Source organism: Salarias fasciatus, chromosome 12 (genome assembly GCF_902148845.1).
Source record: "Salarias fasciatus chromosome 12, fSalaFa1.1, whole genome shotgun sequence".
Classification (NCBI taxonomy): domain Eukaryota; kingdom Metazoa; phylum Chordata; class Actinopteri; order Blenniiformes; family Blenniidae; genus Salarias; species Salarias fasciatus.
This window is the reverse complement of record NC_043756.1, coordinates 6,173,026-6,196,061: the sequence shown is the minus strand read 5'-3', so window position 1 is coordinate 6,196,061 and position 23,036 is coordinate 6,173,026. Positions and strand designations below refer to the sequence as shown.

The following is a 23,036-nucleotide window of genomic DNA, read 5'->3' as shown; positions in this document are numbered from 1 at the left end:
TTATGTAACACAGCATAAGTAAAGCTTATCAAGATGTTCACAAAGACTTTCATGTTTTTTTTATTGTTCAATTGAAGTTGCCCCGAAAAAAATCATGTTGCTTTAAAGTACGAATAAAATGTGGACTTTGATGCTGCAGCTCGCCTTCTTGCTGCATTAGCCGTTCAGGATGGAACTCTCTTCAGAATATAGTGAACTTGTGGTTCTATTCAGTGTATTCACACTGTTGGAGAGAGTGAACCCTTTTTTTTGGTATGATCAGAGGATGGCTTGGGGTGTTAGAATTCCTTCACTCTGAGTGTTGAACTCGAATTTAAATGTGGCGGTTACCCTTTCAGCCATGCGCTTCCCTAACAGAAGCATTCTTCTGCTTTGACATGTGGGCACTGTGTTGAAAAACGAAAAGAAGGATCTTCCATGATGCACACATACTGCTAGGAGGATGCACTTAATGTTAACTCGGGCTGGTTTTGATCATTCAGGAACTTGTCTTTAAATGTCTGCAGCAACAACAAAGAATTTCTGAAATTTAGGGTTGTGTGACAATGCATGCACATTGCAGTCTTTTGTTAAACGTCTCTTCTGTGAAAGACGTATGTGGTGTGAAAAATTGCAAAACAGGTAATGAGGTATGTCACGTTCACACTCAGAGAGCTCTGTGTGTGTGTGGTGGACTTCAGTGCCGATCTGGCTTGGGCTACCTCGGGCTACTTTCATGTAGGACAGGCCATCAACATCCTGGGGCCCTGACATTTTCACATCACAGCAGTCCTATGGCGTCGTATTGCTGCATGGCTCGTCCAGATTAGCCCACTTGCATAACCTTTATTTCAGACGTTTAAAAATAACACGGAACTAAAACCAGGCCTGGATTGCTCACGCAAGTCTTTTATGGTGAATAAACCTGAGATCAATCACATGCATTTAAAAAGCAGAAGTGCACTTGGTCACTAGAAGCCAGTGCTTCTGTTATCTGCAGAACAGTAACCCACATTTCTAATCAGTATGTGTTAGGCACACATGGGGAAAAACAAGGCAAAAATGCAATTTTAATGTAATTTAATTAGTCTTCTGCTCTGTAATAATTATATAAAAAGATCAATCTGAGCTGCCTTCAGCCCTGCTTTTAAAAAATGAAATAGTGCATGAAAACAACTACACCACAAAGTTATTCATGTGATGGTAGATAACATGACACCGTTTGAAGCGGGTTTGCTTAACCAGGAAATCTTAAAGATCCCCCCAAAACAGTTGAAGTTAACAGTGAACAGGTATTTAGCATGTACACATCCCTTTTAAATTGCTGAAGTCTTTGCTCTCAACAATTTTAAGCAACATATCTTGCAGCTCCACTGTCATGGTGAGCTGCATCATGGGATCACGGTATACCCGGGTAAACTAATGTGGCTGGCCGGCACAGCCAGCCTCAGCTGTCGTCGTCCTGGTTACTTGAGATGAATGCGGTTGCACATTGTTCCAGTAGTATGATTAAATGTGATTTTTTTTTTCTCTCTCTCTCTCTCTCTCTCTCTCTTTTCCTTCCCCTGACACGGCCTACATGCAATCCTGTTTTCATTTTCTCCACAAAAGTACTGCCAGTCCATGCTGGTTTGTAAGAGGACATTTAATTTCCCTCCGCGCTGTTTTAAAACGGAAGTTTATACTAGCGCTGCCAGGGGAAGGGAGACTGCTGTCTGATGGTACAGTATCCTCGCTTAAATGAAAGTCAAAAAGCTCACTGTACAGGGCTGAAAGCCTAACCAGTTAATACTTCTGTTTCCGACTAGCAAGGGAGGAGAAGTTATTCATTGAGCACACTAGTCACGCACATGCGTGATTTGACGTAGGACTTTCCTGCATTAACCAGCCATAATTCATAGTTGGAGCAGCTGCTCGTTCGTAATGCTGTTTGAAAGGCAAAGAATGAGACCGTATCTGTTGCAAACAGTCTTGTAGGTGAAATGTAACGGAATTAAAATGCATATTATGCTTTTTGTGTACCGTTTGGATAAGTAGCAGGATTAATGCTCACAAATGCAATAAAGGAAGTTGAATACTTTCACAATCACACACCAGAGAAAACCTCCCCAGTTATTTATAACCTACCCCTACATTGAATCTCTGAACTGCACTTTGAAGATCGGTGTGTTCATGAATCACTCCTCTCATCGCTGAGGCGGCTCTGTTGATGAGCCACACAGTGTTTTGTTGACTGACAGATGGACAGCAGTTTTTTTTTGTTTTTTTTCTTCCTTTTTTAAATCGGAATACATTTTAATAACTACCCTTCAAACACCAACCAACACTCTGGAGGAGAAGAGGAGAAATGATTTTTTTTTCCCCTTCCCCATGCGGAATCGCCTGCCAGAAGCTCTTGAGCACAGTCCTGGCGAGGATGACTGACCTCATATTCATTAGTGCGATCTAGTGACACTGAGACAATTCACTGACTTTCATGACCCGGTGGACTTCATTATGTGCATATGTTAGCTTCTCAAAGGGTACACAGATTGTTTAGATGATTCCCTGTAAAGACACTTGCTAACAATGTATTACTAGAAACACAAGGGTGTAGAAAATATGGTCATTTCTTCATAATCGCACGCTTTCATGCTTTTTGTAGAGATGAGCTTTTGTTACCTTTCTCTACCAAGTCATTTTTAAAAACTCCAAGCATAATGAAAGTTCACCATCTTCATGTGAAAATGTTTGCCAGTTTCCACATATTCCCAATGGTACCTAATCTACAACTTTTATATCTGATCATGTCGTTTCTCTTCCCTCATTGTACCTCTGCAGGAGCGTGGAGGCGGGATGGGGAAGCTGGAGCCCATCTCTCCTGTGAGCCCGGTCCACATGGACACTGACTTGGATCTGGTGCCAGCTCGGTTCTCCAAGGAGGAACTGATCCAGAACATGGACCGGGTGGACAGGGAGATCACCATGGTGGAGCAGCAGATCTGCAAACTTCGCAAAAAACAGGTCTGTGCAGAAGCGGGCGCCGTCGTAAGCTTGATTGCAGAGAGATATTATCTGTCCTGATTTTAGATTCCAATCATTACGCTTTGTGGTAATACGCTGGCAGCCTTTCTGTGGATGCCTCCAGCTTTCTGATTAATGTCAAAGATTTAAGTTGTTGATTGTTGTAACACCATCAAAGCACTCGATGGATTAGCCAGTGAAGATATATGCTTCAGAAAAGGCTTTGAAATTGCAAGAAAGGAAGACTAATAAGCTGTAAGTTAGGTGCATTTTTCATTGGTTTCCATTTAATTTTCTCCACTTTATTCCCCCGTATAGTTGAAAATGAAAGTTGCTTCTAATGTCACAAATAATAAATCGTTCTCTAGTTTTTAGAATCTCTAATACCGGTTCATGTACAGGTTTTTCTGGGAGGCATTTTATTTTTTGTTTTGCATCCGACTGTTCAAAAGCTGAAGAAATCAAGGGGAATAGCTTTGATGTTCCTGTGTGTCGTACACTCATCCTAACCTCACGGGAGTGCGTCAAGCGCCTGTGAGGTCCTGCTTGCAGCAGTCTTTGCCATGGCTGGCGTCCTTGTTGAATTTTGGTGGCGCAGTGTTTGTGTGTTTGAAATGTGTGGTTTTCCAGTGCGACTTTCCCTGCCAGGCTTCGGTTGGCATCAGAGCAATAAAGTCTTAAATAGACTTTGCTGTGTTGTAATAGCTGCATTCAAGCTTGTAGCGTTTCTTTCTCCCCTCGGTGTGCAGTGATTGTGTACACGCATTCCTCCAGGCATCTGCGTTCCCTTTTCTTCCTATCGTATTTGGCTTTTTATTTAGGAGAAAAGTAGGTTAAAAATATATGCGGCTATAAATAACCGCTTCCCCGGGGAAGAGAAGGATTATGGTGAAGGTTTTGTGACTGCTAAAGCGTTCGTATCCCTGCCACACCGTCTCCTCTTTGGTCGTTTGCCACATTTAGTCAAGAAACATTATGGATGGCTTTGTTGTGTTGCAGCTGCAGCCTTCCTCCACTGTACTTTCTTAATATATTATTTAGCATCCCCTCATTAAGAGGTAATTGTCTTTTGAATACACATTTATGTTAATTTACGGATGGCAGGTGCTTTTGCATGCCTGTCTTCTCATCTGACAGTGTTAATGCTAACAAGTGTGACTCTTGACTGTGAGATACTTCTCTCTGCTTTCACAGTTTAACATATACAGACTGACGGACGACTTCCTGCATCATAGTTTTTGAGCTGCTTCCGGTGTTATTCATCGATGTAATAACCTGAAACAAGTTACATTTTAACACAGTGGTGCCAAATAAAGGTTTTTTTTCCTTCATTATTTATTAGTGCCAAGTGTTAATATAAAAAGATAGGAAGTGGTTGTGTGAATGGAGCATTTTTAACCATTATTATTTTGTTGCAAGATTAAGCATGCACATTTTATCTCGCCATAATTCTCATGTCATTTATAACTTCTACCAAATTATTGAAGTCCCCAGAAAGCAAACAATTCGATAACTATTAACAACTAGTGATATGAAGCACTGCCATCCATTGAAAGTTAACGTAACTCCTCCTCATTTTTTATTGCCCTAAAGTCAAAATATATCCTGGTGTCCCTATCATGTCGTGCAGTCATACAGGCTTTAAATTGATAGTTTCAAATCAGTTAAAGTGAGGATTTGACGCACACAAACAGCTTGAACTTAAATCTGTTTTGTGTAGTGAGATATAAACATTCCAAATTAAAGATTGATTTGATCTGAACTGTTTAGTAAACCATTACGACCTGAGTGGCTGTTGGTGAAGTAGTATAAATTAGCTCCAAATTCACCTTGCCTGAGTTAGACACACTCTTTAATTATGTGATAATATTAAAGGTAAAGAAATCCGCCTGTTTAACAGAATAGTATAAAAACAATAAAACAGGCTATTGGATTTCAACCTCTGAATAAATCACAAATCTTTGTTCAGCTGCTTGAAGGCTTAAATCAAAATCCCTCGTCTCTCTCTCTCTCTCTCTCTCTCTCTCTCCCCCCCCCCCCTCTCTCTCGCCTCATACTCACTCAGTTTTTTATGGATATTTTTACAGTCCAGCTCCTTCCAGGCATTAAAACATCTGGACTAATTAAGTGACATGCTAAAACTTTATTTAAAGAGTTCTGGCAGAGTTGACGAGTGGGTGGGGGTAAAGGCTTAGGTTACCGCCAGCGTGTGTCATGTCAGTCGAGCTCAGGATGGCCGGTTTATTTTATTTTACTCTGTGGTGGGTTTGAAACGGAAACGGGGGGGGGGGTGCTCTCTATGGGAATGTCTATGTTTCCCCTCGCCAGATGCTTATCCGGTGCTATCATGGCACGGGATGATCCATCTTTCTCCGCTCTCATGTTGACCCTCCCGGGGCTGCGCACCCCCCTTTCCAAAGCCCCCGTCAGGAGATGAGGAAGAGGTGTGTGGGGGCTGCAGAGGGCTGACTTCACCGTGGGCCAGCTGTACGCACGCAACGACACAGCTGAATACACCCCTGTTCTCCCTCCACCCGTCAGTCTACTCTGGATCCAAACATTCTCAGGCAATGATCTTGAAATGCGTCTTTAGCCAGACACATTTGCTCAAGTGTCGAGGTGGTGGTGGCGCACATAATGATAGAAATGCATTTAGTCTATATAAGGATGGAAGTGAGGAGTGTGGAAGAAGTGATTTATGAAAGGCCAGGTTTTGTTTTGGCACCAAAGAGACCTGGGATGTCCTTGATAAGCTGAATTGATTGTTGAACATAAGATGGTACAAGCTGCTCAGTGGTGTTTTTGAAAAGCTCGGTCTAAAAGCCTGTCCCTGGGCCCGTCTCTTTATTGAAGTGATTGATGAGAAGCAGAAACCTAAAGAAAAATGATTGACATAGATAGAAATGATGAATTACTTCAGCTGGAAAAATATCAGCAGATATGGTTTAATTCTGTGGGTCACGGCTGTTTTTTTGGCTCCTTTTGGTTTGTAGCTTTATATTTCAATTTTTTTTTTTTTTTTGTAGGTTACCTTGTTTGGTGTCATTCCTCCGAGCGCAAGTTTGTGTGCTCCACACGAGTTTTTTTTTCTTCAAGCTGTTTAAAACACACATGAACTGTTTTTAAAAGTTCTAATGCAAATTTAAGCCTTACAGTTTAAATCCTAACTATAAATTTTGCATTCCACGAAGTTATATACTCCTATTTACATTAGAAGGCAGGCCATGCCTCAACTACTGTTTACAAAATATTCATGTCTGACACTTTGGTGGTGTGTCATTTACATTTCAGTCTGCTTTGGTAGCTTTTCGGAGAGAATGAGTCACTGTATTTGTTTGTTCTTGCACCAAGCAGTAGTCATTACTTTATTCAGGAATTGTTTTTGTCAGAAGTCTGGCTTTACTGTCAGCAAAATCCAAAAAGTGGTCTGCCGTACTTACATTGCTTCTGTAGTTTCAACAGAAGATTAAATGGAGATCTATTTAGGTTGTGCTATTCTGCTACGTCAACTGAAATCAGCAGTGTGATCTTGAACCCACTTGCATGTTGTCGGTGGACTACAGAGCCTTTTGCAATATTACCATATGTTGTAAACAACTTCATCCAGTCGTAGGTGCTGACACTGATCCCAGGTGACAACAAGGGATTTCAGACTACGTCCTGAACCAGTTCCCTTTGTACCACAGGACAAACACAGAGAGGCAGACAGTCACACACACTCAAGGTACAGCCAGGGACAATTTATAGCAACATTGACGCTCGCCACGTCACACTTCGTTGAAGGAAGTATGTATTCATGCTGTTCACCGGCGTAAAAACCTCAGCTAAGGTCACATGTGGGTTGCGTTATCAGATCCTTTAAATGCAGTGTAAAGTTAGTTTTGGAATCACTAGTATATCTCAACTGCATGATCGTAGGCTGTGGAGGATAAACTCACACGTAGGAGAGGATACACACTTGGAACAGGAAGGCCCAACACCTCAACTTAAACCAGGGAAATAGTCAACTGAGGCAAGCTAAGCTTGACTCCACTGTTTAACCTCATCACACTCCTGTAAATGGCTGTTGTAGAAATGTACTTTGTCCCATGAATGTGAGTTGAAGCTCCACATTTCATCAAAAGAGAATCCATAGTAATAATAATTAAAGGTTAGGAGACTTTTTTGACTCATTATAACCCAGCATTACGAAAGGTGGCTGCTTCCACGTTCCTCACTGGTTTATCATTTGTGGGGCCCGTAATTGACCATTGGTGCTTTTTCATCATGTGTGCATAATGTGCAGTTGGAGAGCTGCTCCTCTCTAATGTATATTACTGGCCTTTCAATTTCTGATTTCTAATCTTTCGGCTGGAAATAGCCTATAGGATCCCAGATGGTGCCTTCATTGCTTCCCTCAGTGATGGTTGGAACAAGCGTCTTTTTTTTTTCCTTCCCTTCTTTCTATACTCCTCTTGCATAAGAGAAGATTTATGGACGAAGAAGAACTGAGTGAACTCCAATAAATGCTTTCAGTGAGTCATAGGTCCTTATCTACGCTGGATCCTTCGAGTCCAAAGTCTTACAAAACACCAGCTCACCTTCCTCTGTTTTTGCCTGTATTTACAGAACACTTTTTTTCTTTTGTTACACACCTCACTTTTGGTTAAATGCCAGAGTAAAAAGTAATTTGAGGGAACTGCACTGTTTTCTGCTATTTGTTATGGTGGCATTTTCCCACATTTTCTCTCCTTTATGTTTCTCTTTTTTTGTCTCCTTGTTTGCCTTCCTTTTATTTATTTGTCATTGGATGTTCCAGCTACACAGCAGGCTTTTGGCTTTTTTATTTTTATTTTTTATTTTTTTTAGCAGACTGTTGTGGTAACTCTTTGATTAAGTAGACCCTGGGGAGCTAATAGCTATTACAGCTAATAGGACAGTTAGTGCCATCCCAGCTGGAGAGCCGAGAGACACACACACTGTCTCTAACCCTCACAACAGAAGCATGTGAGCCACACATCTTTTCAGACAGTTCAAGGCCCTTGCAGATGAGCTAACACTTGTCTTTGTTTTTTTTTTTTTTGTGTTACAGCAACAGCTGGAGGAAGAGGCTGCAAAGCCCCACGAGCCCGAGAGGCCGATCTCGCCGCCACCCAGTGAGGCCAAACACCGCAGCCTTGTTCAGATCATCTACGACGAGAACAGGGTCAGTGCAACACACAGCTTACCCAGAGACCCTTGCATCGCGCACCTGTCAACCTTTGCGAGCATCCTGGCTATTAGAATATAGCCAGAGTTGCCCGTTTCTCTCTCAGGCCAGTACAGAGGTGCTATAATGCAGCTTTCATCTCCTGCCGGTTAGATTGTTGTAATGCCTTGCTCTCTGGTCTTTGGGTCTGGGGGACTCCACACCTTGTTGTGGGGGATTCCCTTGGTCTGGGGGGGTTCGAGGTCGTGCACTGGGACCCCAGCAGTCATAGCCTTTGACTTCTCCCGGTGTGGGCGGCCCCACTGGTGGTGGTGTGTGTGTGTGTGTGTGTGTGTGTGTGTGTGTGTGTTTGTGTGAGCGCATCCGACCTGGTTGATGGTGCAGTTTTGTTTTCTGTTTTTATGACTAATTTTACTGTTACGCACTTTGCGCTGTTTTTTTATGCATATGAAAAGTGCTCTATAAATAAAGATTGGTTGGTTGATTGATTAGCACTAGAAGTGTGGGCATCGTCCTACTTGCTAATTTTATTTTGATCAAAACAGGCACTGTTGCATTTGCTCTGTCAGTTTGGTTCCTGAGGTGCCATGAAAGCGCTGATGTGAAGCAAAAAAAAAAAAAAAAAAAAGTGAGAAAAACAGATCTTGATCTGGTTCCAGATAAATGTCGGTGTGGCTTGCTGCATGCACCACAGACCAAAGCTGTCTGAATAGACTAAACACAAGATGTGACAGGTGCTGGAACTTCTTGTTTCCTCATAGTCTGTTTTCATTGGTGTGTGTGGCAGAGGAAAATGTACCTGCTGCCCAAATAATGCCACTCATGCGTTTAGCCTGGCTCACGGCATTGTGGTGAAAGTTCAGACACTTTTGGAGCGCACTGCTCACTCAAGCATTTGACTTGAAGTTTGTTTTTTTTTTTAAGTCACACAGAAGCACATTTTAAAGAAAAACTGCTCTTTTTAACATTCTGCTTTGTTTGCTGCATACACTACATATGTCGACACTTCCTCATAAAGATGTTTGCTTTCACGCACATTTCAGTAATTCAGTCATGTTTTTTCACTGGTCTGATAAAAGATAACCAACTAAGCTAGGCCAGGCTCTTACACCTCTCAATGCTCTGTTTCCTGGTTTGGTTATCTCTCTCTAAAGTCTGAGATAAGACCGTCGCTCAGTGTTGAAGATAGGCACAGTGCATCTAAGGTAACTAGATTACCCAGCAGGTGCAGCTTCGAACACACCACAGAGACTTGATTTTTTTCTCTATAAATAGAGACCAGTGAAATGCAGGTCTTTAATTTCCTTTTTCTATTACGTTTTAGAAATACTGGTATGGATTTACTGTTGGTGGATATATGATCTTAAACAAGTACTGTGCTTCCGTCTGGTGTTTTTCTCTTATGTTCATATACCCTCTTTAAAAAAACATGTTTACACAAGCTGACTGTCACACACGGTTTATGTCATACCTGACCCCTCCCCCTCTTTATTGTCACGGAAAGCCAAGCTCAAAATAAGCGACTAAAGGTCAACATAGCAGGGATGATGAATCATACATGTACACACAGGGAAACATGCGCACACTTGAAGATAATAGATGCAGTCAGACAAAAGTCGTTGTCTCCTGACTTTGTAAATCCAGCTGAGAGCCCGTACGAAAGTTTTTGTGGAGGTGGTACGTGAGTCGTAGCTGAGCCAATAATTACCTACAGTAGAGCTGTGTGCACACGATTAACACCATGGTGGTGTGATTCTCAGTGCTCTCAGTCCCCCTAGTGGTTACAGACACAAGTGTCCATTTGATCCAAATTGACATTTAAAGCAGAGGCCTTCTCCTTTACTGGATCATCTCCCAAGTGGCCTGAGACACCAAATGCAAAACTATGAATACTGTCAAAACTTGGCAGTGCAGAGAATTTGTGAAGCATTTTTTCAAATTAAATTGAATTAAATGGGATTGTTGAGCAGTATAGTATATTGAAAGCCTCAAACTATGTGTAAAATTTATGTTCTCTTTAGGATTTAGAAACCTTGATTAGGAGTTACTGAGCAGCACACTTCAGTTAGTACAACTTTTCTGACCCTAACCTGCACAGATACCACCAAGCATGATGCACGAGGCCTCTTTGAAGGGTTGACCTTCATGACTTTACCTGTTATCGTGTGCAGCTGAATCACTACAGTTCTGTGGAGTAACAGGGGCTTGCAGATTGCTCAAGACTTCACTGGGAGTTTAAGAATGACTCAAGGCTTACTCCACAATGAAATGTAACCTTTGTAACACTTCCCACTTCCCTTTGACTGGCTGGATGTGCTCTGGCCTGTTGCCAGCTCCTCCAACCATGCTATCGCTCCCGGCTAGACTTAACCAGCTTCCTTTTTAATTTTACGTTTGCTCATTCACTGATTTTATTGCCAATTTTTTTAAAGTCATTCACTCTCAGCTGTATAGTCCAAATAGTTTTTTTTTCCCCTCGCGAAAGTGAGATTACGCTCATCTTTTGAAGAAAATTTAAGCAAAATCTGCTTTATTAATGGTATGTGTATTTTTACTCAGCAGTTTGTGTCTTTGTTTGCTGGATCATAGCGAAACTGATTGCACCATCTTGGTTTCCTGGGACTGTATGTCATAAACAACAGATCTTTCTCACAGCCTCAACATAGGATGTGGTTAATTGTACACCTGAGGTTATGTAAACACCGGACAAAAACACAGCTCCTGCTGTTCTGCCATATTTGTCTTACTTGCTGATAGCAGTAGACATACCACTAGATTTTGACAAATCATAATTACAGTAATGCATCCTTATGCAAGATATTGTGTTCAAAGGAAAGATAAAAAACATAACTAACTGTCGTGTCTGCTTGGCCGACATGCCTGCTGGTTTTTTGTGTTTTTAAGCACCTGTCTGTAATGACGGTGGCCTCGGCGTGCCTTTTTGAGCGGGTGTCTCTGCGGTGTCATGTGTCCCTGGTGGGCTCAGTGTCACCGTCTCTCTCAGACTGGGTTACAGCCACGTTTCTACTGACAGGCTATTGTGAAACCCCAGGGATGACTAAAGTCAAGTTCACTAAACAGTCAGAGACACGAACACAAGAGAAGACAGCCCCACTAGGCCCGCATTATTATAATACCACAGAACAGTCATAAACCCTTGTATCACTCTTCAGATGGCTTAGTTCTGCCTTTTTCATTTATTTCTTTTAAAAAAAATCTTTGTTCGACTTGTTTTTTCCCTCCTTTCCTCCTCTGGGCCCTGCTGTCTTTGTAGCTGCATCAACAACTGCTGTGCTATTTTCGTAGGTCTGGTTTGGAGCATCCTCTGTTAAATGCTTTATTTTAGAGATAATGTGACCTACTGGAGAACTGGACAATGGTGCGGTTGCTTAGTTCCCAGAGTCGCAGTCCTGTGTGTTACCACAGGGTGGCATGATTGAAAAAAAATGTTTTTCTGTGCATGGATTCAGATGACTGTTATTAAACCATCAGGACTCTTCACACTTTTGAAGAAACACTCAGTGCAGCTCTGCGTTTCATCCACACCCCTCTTTCCACTGCTGAATGAGTCATTTCTCGTATTTAAAAGCCAGATTTGAAGAGCTTTAAGGCCAGTTTCATGCTGCCCTGTTTTTTAAAATTTGCTTAAAGAATCGCAGCTTTAAAATGAAGAGAAGTCCTTGAGACTCCCCGGGGGGGAGGGAGGGAGCCTCTTTAATAATTGCAGCTCATTAACTCCTCCTGTAGTGAACAAGCTCTCTGAGGCAATACTCTGCAGCCTGTTACACCTACTCACTGGTGAGGGAGCGACAGGGAATGAGGGAAAAGGCACATCAGCGCCGTGGCACTGCATTTGCACTTCGGTGATTCATGGCGTTCAATGATATGGTTAACAAATGTTAATGCACGCTTTCTTTAGCCGCGCGCCTTTTAAAAACTGGAGCCCTGTCACTTGGCACAGGTGACCCAGTTGTGAGCTTGTGTTGACTCGAGCTAAGCTGTGCGTGAGCTCCTCCGAGGTGCCGCATTCAGGTCCTGTGCACACGCTGTGATGCTCCCTCTGTAGTGAGGACACCGTGGAAATGGACAAGGCAGCGCAGTGGCATGCTGGGCAGTGAGAAGGAAAGGTTAATATACACACACCCTGGCAAGTTCTGTCCCTGTTATCACCTCTGAAAATCCCCCCACCCACCGTCTGGCTCTCCTTCCTTTCCTTCCTGGCCGCGGGTGACCCGGTCCGGCCGGGCTCGCTGGTCACCGGGGGAAATGAGCTGAGATGGAAAGCAGCAGAGCATGTTGTGCGTCGCCACGGAGGGTCTGTTTGATCGATGGAGCAGAGCAAGTGTACAGAGGGGAGAGAGGAGCAAGAGTGGGCTAGTCTGGGACACTGCACGCACATTTGTCTGCTGGAGCTAAATATAAATGTATGGAGGAGCGGCGCTGCTCAGAGGTCATCTCAAGACATGGATGGGAGGTTTTTTTTTCGGCTGCCCATCTTCAAGCCCCGACACCTCTCCTTTCTTACTTCATTGTCCCTGCCAGGGTTTTTTGTTTTAAGAGGCTGATAGTTGTAGGTGGCTGGAGGTGAGATCTTTCTCTGTCTTTCATCAGATGTCTCTTATTAGATACCCCCCTTCCTGGATTGCCTTTTCTCTCTCTCCCACTCACTTTTTATTCCACTCCCACTCCGCTCTCCTGCCTGCTTGTTCCTTCTCTTTTACCTCTCTGCTCTGGGGAGGTGAGTAATCTTTTTTTTTTTTTTTTTTCTGGGAGAGGGGAGAGGGAGCTGAGGGAAGAAACTGTGGCCCAGCTTGAGCTAAAAGCTCTAATAATAGTCAGTACATCCATCTCTCCATCCATCCGGCCGGCCGTCCATCCATCCGACACGCAGTGTTGTAGCCCGAGTGATCGAGTGAGCATGTTCACAGCGTTGCCGTGGTGATGGCAGAGGTGCAGGCAGCCGGCTAATGTACTACTTGTGTTTGTCTTACCTCACCAGAAAAAGGCAGAAGAGGCTCACAGGATACTGGAGGGACTGGGACCCAGGGTAGAACTGGTGAGTAGACATTGTATTCTGCTCCCTCGGGTTTTTGCAAGATGTCATTGAAGAGATAAAAGATGGCAAATAGATGAGAGATGAGACTAAATGTCGAAATGGCATAATTGCCCCATTTTTTGCGTAAAAAAACTGTACATTGAAGAATTTTGTTTACAGTCAAAAGACGCAGTAAATCATGGGATGCTGGTTTTATCAAAACTTCTGATTTTTAGTGCGCTTTTGTTCTGTATCATTTTGATTATGCGTCCCTGTTTTTGTTGGAATTATGCCGAGTCATAGTATCCTTCAAGCTGTGAAAATATCCATCTCGTACTCACTGAGTGAATTGATCACTTTGTTCTGTTGAACAAATTACCTATTGAGCTTTTGCAAAGAGGCGGCAGCCAACAGGTTTGGCTGTGTCCCCGAGGGCTCTCATTTCCAGTGAGTTCTTTAGATTCAATCAGATCAGGTCACTCTGTCAGTCAGAGCTTTGTGCCACTTTTGCAATTTGTCATTGAGAGACGCCTGGTGTGTATTGAAGACATGCTGCAGTGTGTGTATGTGTGTGTACTGCTCACAGTCTTCTGCACGTTTGCTAACATGGTTTATTCTCCTCTTTTAGCCTCTGTACAATCAGCCTTCTGATACCAAGCAGTACCATGAAAACATCAAAATGTGAGTATATTTCTGCATACCTCTTCATGCTTTCCCATTTAAGAACGTTTTACTTTCAACACAGTGAATGGGTTAATAGTATGTGTTTCCATCCCAAATTTTAAGGCACAATGATGCCGTTTAAAATTACAACAAACTCGTTCAGTTTCGATAATCACCAACAATTTAGATCACGCCAAATAGTAATGAAATGTAAAACATGGATCTGACATTTGTTAGATATTATAATAAAAAAAGTGTGTTGGATTGTTTTGTTTGAGCAGGTACTCAATAATTCCAGAGGAAGAGTCTGGGTGATTTAACTAGTTATTAATTCCAGTGGTGGTAGCATATTGCCTGTGTGGGGAAACTCAACGATCGTCTCCATCCCTAAACCTCCATCCGTCTATTCTCCCTGGCAAGCATGATATATCATAGAGAGATGTGAGTTGTCAGATTTAAAACTTACTGGAATAAATGTGTAACAAAGCATGCTGCAGAGGGCTAAAAGCAGATTGAAATACCCAGCAGGAGGAGGATGAATGGACTAATGTTGGCAGTTTGATCAGTATAGAAAATACAGTCATCTAATCTAATTAGTTTCTACTTCTGCTTGAATCCACTCCTCAGATATCTAGCAATATTTGAGTGCAGCGTCCATTCCGTGTCCTTGTATTTCCTATTTATTATCAAACTGGGTTCTCGGAGTTCATGTTATGTATTAAAAAATATTTTTGAATCAGATTTCAAACTCTTTTTATTGTCATGACCTTGAATGAGGGAACTTGGCATCACAGAGGCCGTTTCCTCCGATTCAGAGTATTAGCCGCTCTGTTTTCACCTTTACTGAGGTAACCTGAGGTTTTTTGGTTTTTTTTAAGAAGTCATAAATTGATACAAAGCTGCACAGTGGTTTGCAGTTTCGCCTCACAGTGAGAACATCAACCCTTTGAGTCCAACTTCAGGGGCTTTTCTAAGCAGATTTTGCATATTTTCCTGTGTCCGTGTTGGTTTTCTCCCACAGTCCAAAGTAGCATGTGTTTGAGTTAAATTGGTGACTAAATTCATCTAAAGAGTGTTCTTTGTGTCACGTGATCAAATTAACCAGAAAATGTAGCTTCTGTTGCATTGGATTTCTCTGTAGATGGGCCTCATATGTATACAGTAAAGGGAGGCCATTACGACGTCCATCAGTGAGGCTTATGTCCAATGTGTAATCTTTTAAGGCCCATGATTCAGTGAGGCACATCAAAAGGCTTGTGGGAGGGTTTCGATGGCTTGCCTCTGCTGTTTTCGCTGTGGTTTGGGCACGGTGGCGTACCACTAGATGTGTCTGACCTCTCTGCCACACACTGCTGTCTTCACCCCTTTTGATCCTGCACCGTTTGATCAGTATTATTGCCTCAAAGCAATTAACTGAAAACTGTCCTCTCCCTCTCTCTCTCTCTCCATGTGCGTGTGCGTGCATGTGTGTGTGTAAATGTGTGTGCGTGTCTGTGTGTTATTAAATACCAGTGTGTTGCTCCGGGCCAGCACAATTGCCTCCTTTGTTTAGTTAACCGGTTTGATAACCTTGGCATTCATCCGTGCTGGGATGGATGACTACCAATATCTCTGTGGAGCTCTCAGTCCCCATCACAGTTCGACTCCTGCACACACACACACACACACACACACACACACACACACACACACACGGTGCTGCTGCCACACCACTACTGATCTATTTGATCAATTCTCAGCACGGTTGTATCGCAACAGAAAATCTGCTTCTAGTAGGAAGTATTATTATTTCTGAAATTCTCAGTATTTGCAGTTTGGAGGTATTATGCCAAATTACTGTGTTCTCCAATATCTCAGAAATGGCACAGGCTTAGAGAAGGACAAAGGAAACCTTTTGTAGGGGTTCAGGGCCACTAATCTTTCCCTTTGCCATCTGGTGTCCAGAGGACAATGCCATCTCTGTCTTTAGAGGGATTAATCTATCAGTCCTGTTTTTGCCATACCGAGTCAGTTCTCACCACAATATGTGTACATCTGCTCTAATCATGCTCGATTTCAAAGAATGTGACGTCCCTGCCGGGGTGGCATTGCTCAACATGTGTTTGTACGCGTGGGTGTGTAGCAGTGTTTATGTGGGTTGGAGGTTAAGGCTGTTCAGTTTGAACCCGGTCCTGTTTCCACAGATAATATGTTCAAAGAATAACGACGAGGTCACCGTGTGTGGTTATCTCTGCGGACTCTGAGTGTTATCGTGCTATCTTTTAAATTTTCACAAACCGCTAACACCACCAGTAGCCCACTTCCTCGTCTTTCGTCCTTGCCTGTGACCCGAAGGACCCTGCGGCTCAGCTGAAGTGACTAATGTAGAATAAGATTACATTAATCAGTGGGGAACGTGACCTTACAAGTGACAGATTAAGTGTCAGGAATAAAACTCTGTCTTGCAGCAAAGAAAGAGACAAACTGAGTGGCTGCCTAAGGAGATTACTGGCCCTGACCTTTATTTGAAGCGCTGTGGCTGGCTGTTCCCAGCACAGACAAGTTTTATAAGTTTGGCTCCTCTCGCTGTCCTTTTCCACCCAGAAGCAAGTTTGAGTTTACCGAGCAGTGGCGTACAAGGACAGGCATTGTTTGTGTTTATGTGAGTGAGTGTGTGTGTGTGTGTGTGTATGCGTGCATTTTTTTGTTGTTTATTGGGGAGAGCAGTGAGGCAGACGGAGCGCAGAGGGTAGGGAGAGTGTACCTGAGCATCTGGGGAATGTCTTACACTTGGATATAATATGTGACAGATGTGATGAAAGCCAAAGCACTGTCTGATATCGAGTGTTTTCTTGAATGTTCTCACCTCGCTCTTTCTTTTCTGTCCATCTGTCTTCCTCTCTGTGTCTTTATTTCTTCGCTCTCTCAGAAACCAGGCGATGAGGAAAAAGCTCATCTTGTACTTCAAAAGGAGAAATCATGCTCGTAAGCAGTGGGTAAGTAAAAAAAAAAAGACATTTCTGACTCTCTGCTGAGATTCAGTGTGTGACAGATGACTAGTGTCAAACCGGGCCAGCTGCTCCTTGAAGTAAGCGGCTATTTTAGGCATACAAAAAAAGAGAGAGCTCTGGGCATGATATGTTAGTGCATCTACCGAAGCTTCAGCTGGTGATCGCTTTAGAAAAAGACAACAAGAAAAGGCTCTCTGTCTCTCTCGTGCTGTCATCTAAAAGTATCATTTCACGTGTCTTTTGAATTCACTGTCAGGTAAACACTTGAATGAGCGTTGTGCAGGGTTAGCCTGCACTTTCGCCAGCCTGATTGAATGAGGCTGAGCCTGTGAGTGCGACTATAAATAAATCAGACATCAATGGGTGAACTGTGATGCCAGGCGAGCGTCATGAAGTCAACTGACTCAACACAAAATCATTAGCGCAAGTTAGGTCTGCAATTTTGCATGTTTCCTCAAGTAGAAAAAGCATGAGAAAATTTTGAAAACTACTTTTTTTGCTTCAGGCAGGGTGTGTGGATCCTAAAATCCAAAAAAACATGAGCTGTGTTTCCGCGGCAGGAACTTTCACCAAGAACTGGGAACGCTGATGGGAACTTTGTGCGTTTCTTTCGCTGGACACAGGGTCTAATTTTAACTCTGGAGTCCCCGTTGATGGAGTAGTACTTTGAAAAGGTTCAGAAACATTTGGGTGTGGGTCGTGTTTGATTGGATGATTTCTCTGCCTTAATATTATAAATAAACTGCGCTGTTTTGTTCTGTTATCGTCACTTTGCTTTCTGGTCATTTGGATCCAATTTGCTTTTAGAGCTTCTCTCTCTTTTTTTTTTTTAGTGACGTCTCGCTAAACCCATTTAAAGTGCAATGAAGCACAATCAAAAACGGCTCGAGTTGAACCTGCTCCTCCTCCGTCAGCATAAGACTCCCACGTCTTCAGTCTGTAGAAACACAGGCAACAATGAGCAACAGATCACCTTTTAGTCCCTGGAAATGAAGTAGCTGAAATGAAAGGTCCCAGGTAGCTTTGGTCAGAATCAAGCTATTATCTGCATCTTTTTAATAGAAGTAACTGCTGTTTTCAATTCATCCACCGGGGTTCACTGCTATAAGACGACGCAGAACAACACTCAAGCCCAGAACCAGACAGCAAATGGCAGTGGTACTCAGGAACTTCATCAGTAACCTTATTGCTATAAAAAAAATTTCTTTGATCAAAGTCGCACTAAGCCTGGCGTTGTGAAAACATGCACACTGAAGGCTGCACAAGTCCTGCTTTCTGAAACGATACGGACATTCGTTCTTTCATTTTTTGAGACAGTTTAAGTTGTCGGCAAAATATTTTTTCTGTCTAGCTTTTTCTGGGTGTACCTTTTTGTGGGGATTTTCGTACAAAAGTTCAGGCATAATTTTTGAGTTGTCAGTAGTGATAGCCTGATATGTTTTCATTTTGCCTGTCCAGCCCCACTCGGATGAAATCTGGCCGTATGTAGTCCGTGAGCTAAACAGAGTTTGACATCCCGTCTCAAGACGCTGCCAGAAACAGCTGGCACGGCGAAGCGTTTGCTGTGTATCGTCGGCGTGGTTGAGGAAAGTAGTGCACCACCCGTCGTGGGCAAGCGTCCACCGTAAGTGGGGGAGGTGGGCAGAGTGCGGGGAGACATCGCATCGTGGTTTATGGGCCTGCTGGGGGTCGTGTCTCCACCAGCGTTAATGATCTGCTTTACAGCCTGCCCGTGAGGGAAGCCGGGAAAACAGCGGACTTCTGTCTGCCAGAGTTGTGACGGAAGGCTAGAATCCCCCAAACGGGACAGCAGGATGTCGCCGGAGCGAGTGGGGGAGCATGGCAGGACACTCCAGATAGACGGAGAGAGGTGTAAAATTACCAGAAAATAAAATCTGCCCGCTCAAATACCATCTTGTGATGGGTCCTTTTGATGAAGTAGTGCCTGTCAATCACTTCTAATTGTACTCCTCCACACTTAACGGCGCGTTAGTTATGTGTCTTAAGTTAAAAGCTAATATCATGACGGGCTCATGCCCATATTTAAGTGGGTCTGCAGCCGACTGAGATTTTTTTTTCTCTCCCTGCAATCTGCCAGGAGCAGAAGTTTTGCCAGCGCTATGACCAGCTGATGGAAGCCTGGGAGAAGAAGGTGGAGCGCATTGAAAACAACCCGCGGCGCCGAGCCAAAGAGAGCAAGGTGCGGGAGTACTACGAGAAGCAGTTCCCAGAGATCCGCAAGCAGAGAGAGCTGCAGGAACGAATGCAGAGGTGGGGGTCACAGTTTCTAGTTTTTTCTCCTTTCACAGCAGGCACTCTGAAACAGATTGGATCACTCTGTATCGGTTTGTGGCCTTGTTACTGCTGCTGCTGTTGGTGTTGGTGTGTTTCATTGTGACGAGCGGAGGGCTCGGCGACGGTAACACGAGAGCCTTTGAGTGATGCGTTGGCTTTGCTTCTGCAGCCGTGTTGGGCAGCGAGGAGGCGGACTGACCTCATCTGCAGCTCGCAGCGAACACGAAGTCTCAGAAATCATTGATGGAATATCAGAGCACGAGGTAAGATCTCATACTGAGCCTGGCACTGCACGAAAAGGTGAAACCATGTGTTCCTGGGCTTTTTATATTATTATTCCAGCAATAATCACTGTGCTATGTAAGCGAACAAACCACATATTTGTAAAAGTGGAAATTTAATCATATTTAGCTCACATACACGAAAATCCTTGTAATATACTACAAATACTTTAAGCTGATTGCGTTGGCTCTTATGAAGTTAGACTTGCACTAAGCACTGGTTTAGCTGAAGAACTCTTTTTGTTTAACAGCACTCTGTATGAAACTCATTCATAAAATATTTATAGGTTTATTTTTGGAAGCCTTCCCTGCTTTACTGTTGGCGCTTAACATTTACTCACTCAGTATTTTATAAATGAAGATGTAACACGAGTCTGTAGTAAAAGAGACAAGATATTAAAAAGCCACAGGGCATTTAATACCAACAGTGCTTAGGTATTGCTTTGTAATTGTTCTTTAAAGATGTAGGGAACTCGGCGTCAGTCATCGCCACTGCTCATGTCATTTAGGTGATGTGAAATGTGGTTGGCGTATTTGTTGTAGCTAAACTAGCATGGCTAACCAGAGCAAAATACTAACCCTGGAAGGTCACCGCATCCCAGCAGCAAGCACAGCTGCTTTCAATTGGATTGCATCCAAAACGCTGTTAGTTTCTGGAAGCCTTTGCTGCCTGTGTCATTTTTTGCAGTTCTCTCTTTTTTCTCTTTCCTTCTTTTGAAACTGTACAGTCGACACAGTTTTCACTGGTTGCTGTGACTGTACTGCCTTTTTTTTTTTTTTTTTGAGGATGACAGTAAATATGTTGATCCTAACTTGATTTTAGGAGAGGTGAGATTATACACAGCATGCAACAATGTAAACTTTATAAACTACTATGTTCCTCCATCATCATTAATACTGAGTCATGCATCACACATGTAATAGGTGATATTTTTATAGATGGATCCTGACATTTCAGAGACGTAGATTGTGACATGCGTTGGGCAGATGACATTTGTTAATCCCCTTAAACATCCTCTCTGACTGGAAATGAGGAATACATTTTAGTCGTTTTGCTAACAAGGGCATCTCCGCTTCTCTCTGCTCACACTGCCGGCTGCATTTAGGACATGTCTGTCTAAGCACTTTGCTGTCAGGTGGGTTCTCTAGAGAGTGGCCCACTCACTCAAGGATGTTGCTTTGCCTGTCTTTTGTGCGTGCGTGCGTGTGTGTGTGTGTGTTTGTGCGCGCGCGCATGTGGACATCAGAACACAGAGAAGCAAATGCGACAGTTGGCAGTCATCCCACCCATGTTGTTCGACGCTGAGCAGCAGCGCATCAAGTTTATCAACATGAACGGGCTGATGGATGACCCCATGAAGGTGTACAAGGACCGGCAGGTCATGAATATGTGGAGCGAGCAGGAGAAGGACACTTTCAGAGAGAAGTAAGCAAACACTCCGTCAAACCAGACGCGCAAAACAGTCCTTTCTTTAACATCATGTTCAGATTTCTATTATTCTTTTTTTAAACACTCAACTTGTGTCTTTCCTGGTTAATGCAAAGGCGCTAATCCTTCTATAGTGCCGCTCTCATGTTTGTCATCGGGTGAAAGGTTCCTTCCAAGCAGCAGCATGAAGTCCCTCTTTTACGCTCTGGCATACTGTGTGTTTGACTGCTGATGGGTCAAAGCAGTTGTTTGTGAGGAAGTCACTCTTCCCCTTTAATGAGAATCGAGAGAAGGCGTTTTTCAGCTGCCAAATCAAATCAAACCCACGCCGTAACATCGGCAACTTTGAAGATCCCGCACACAAAGAGCTCCAGTTGTCAGCTTCGCTGTCCTGATGAAGCCCATCCATTACAAATACAAAGAAACGTCCTTACTATTTACACATCTGCTGTCGTATTTTGTCATTTCTGAAACAGTAAAACAATGTTCCACACTGCTTCATCCAACCCCCCCCCCCCCCCCCCCCCCCATGCTCAAACCCAGAATGTTCTCGTTAGGCTTCCATGCCAACTGTTACACCACTCTGTGGCCCAGATGATTAATTCATGTAATATTGTTCTAATACGGAGAAACTTTAAATAGTTTTTTTTTTTCCCAAAATGATTTCTCCTGTCTCTGCACTGACGTCACCCCCCTCTCTCCTCGGTGTTATTCTCATCTTATTTTAGAAGCTTTTAGCATGTACCACTGATTTTGAGTCATTGGCTTTGTTCTGCTCCCACAGATTCATCCAGCACCCTAAAAACTTTGGCCTGATTGCGTCTTTTCTGGAGAGAAAGGTACAGATTGATTTCTGTTGTGCGTCGTTCCTGCCGTCATCCTCTCAGTCTTCTCGGAAAAAATGAAACATTTCCATTTCTTGTATGTTTCAGACTGTGGCCGAATGCGTGCTCTTTTACTATCTGACCAAAAAGAACGAAAACTATAAGAACATCGTGAGAAGGAACTACCGTCGCAGAGGAAGAAGCCAGGTACTGTCACCTTTAAAGTTCACTCTTCAGAAACACGCTCTGCGTTCTGACAGCTTCCCAGTCTAAACTAGGCTTTCTTTGTTTTAAAAAACAACCCCCACATGACACGTTTGGCTTCAGCTCAGCAACACTGCAGCTTGCTGTCAGTCAATTATCTGAATAGCGATTGACAGAATCCAATTTTTTTCAGTAATTGGGGAAATAAAAGTACTTCTTTAGAATCGGACACGTGGTAATTCATAGTAATTCCATCCCATAAATTTCCGGATAATGTAATTTCACTCCAGCAGAGCGGCCGTGGCTCGGTTGTTGTGAGCCGCTTCGAGGCTGCTAAAGCAGCGAAAACACCGCACAGGTCAATTCATCACCCAGGGAAAGTGACGTCTTCTTCATCAGACATGTTCAGCGCCGATGCCGTTTCGTCGTAGAGCTGAAAATATTTTAACTTTGAGAACAACATTAACTCAAGTGTGAAAGTATAGCAAGTAGAGGATTTTTAACTGCTGAAATATTTTTTATCTGCCCAAACTGTCTCCTCTGTGTAAAAGCTTTGTTGATGTTCCTGCAGAAAGGCATTCATAAGAAAAACACACCAGCGGTTGCTGCTGCTCCTGCTGCAATTTGTTGAACTCCACGTGTCAACGTTATTTTCACATGAGGCGTTTCTTTCCCAAACGGAGGTTGTTCCTGCTGCACGCGACCTAACACTTAAAACGTACCCTTAAATGAGGCGCTGTTGAACTTCACAGTTGCGGACACTAATGAAATGGCACTTTAATTTACTGGTGACCTTTTTCCTGTGGGCGGGAGGTTGGTGTCGCCTCATCTTTCCTGAAGAAGCCTCCGCTCATTACCTGGCGGTTTTGCTCCACATCTCTCCAGTAGCAGCTTGCGCTAATAGCTCACACTCACAGTGGGAGTTACTTACCGGGGAGAGACGAGTGCATCGCCACGCGTCAGCGTGACGGCGAAATGCTAATAGAGGCGGTGTTTGCATACAGGACAAAGTAGTGGTTTAATGTCATCGGTAATGGGTCGGGTTATGATGGTTTAACTTTCTGTGGATCAGTTTAGAGCCTGTTTATGCGCAGTGCAGATGTCTTCTCAGATCGAGATTATGAACTAATTTTGTATCCTAGGAG

At 43.3% G+C, this 23,036-nt stretch overlaps 1 protein-coding gene across 3 annotated transcripts in view; it reads left to right on the top strand.

Moving 5' to 3' along the window:
- The window catches only part of ncor2 (nuclear receptor corepressor 2), a 93,510-nt gene that overhangs the window by 35,474 nt on the left and 35,000 nt on the right, over nt 1-23,036 (top strand). For all 3 annotated transcript variants that reach the window (XM_030105441.1, XM_030105442.1, XM_030105443.1), the window contains exons 5-14: nt 2,800-2,982; nt 8,054-8,167; nt 13,170-13,226; nt 13,834-13,886; nt 16,777-16,843; nt 18,957-19,129; nt 19,323-19,416; nt 20,682-20,860; nt 21,648-21,702; nt 21,796-21,894. In XM_030105441.1, the coding sequence (XP_029961301.1) occupies nt 2,800-2,982; nt 8,054-8,167; nt 13,170-13,226; nt 13,834-13,886; nt 16,777-16,843; nt 18,957-19,129; nt 19,323-19,416; nt 20,682-20,860; nt 21,648-21,702; nt 21,796-21,894 (1,074 nt within the window). The remainder of the gene's footprint in view (nt 1-2,799; nt 2,983-8,053; nt 8,168-13,169; nt 13,227-13,833; nt 13,887-16,776; nt 16,844-18,956; nt 19,130-19,322; nt 19,417-20,681; nt 20,861-21,647; nt 21,703-21,795; nt 21,895-23,036) is intronic.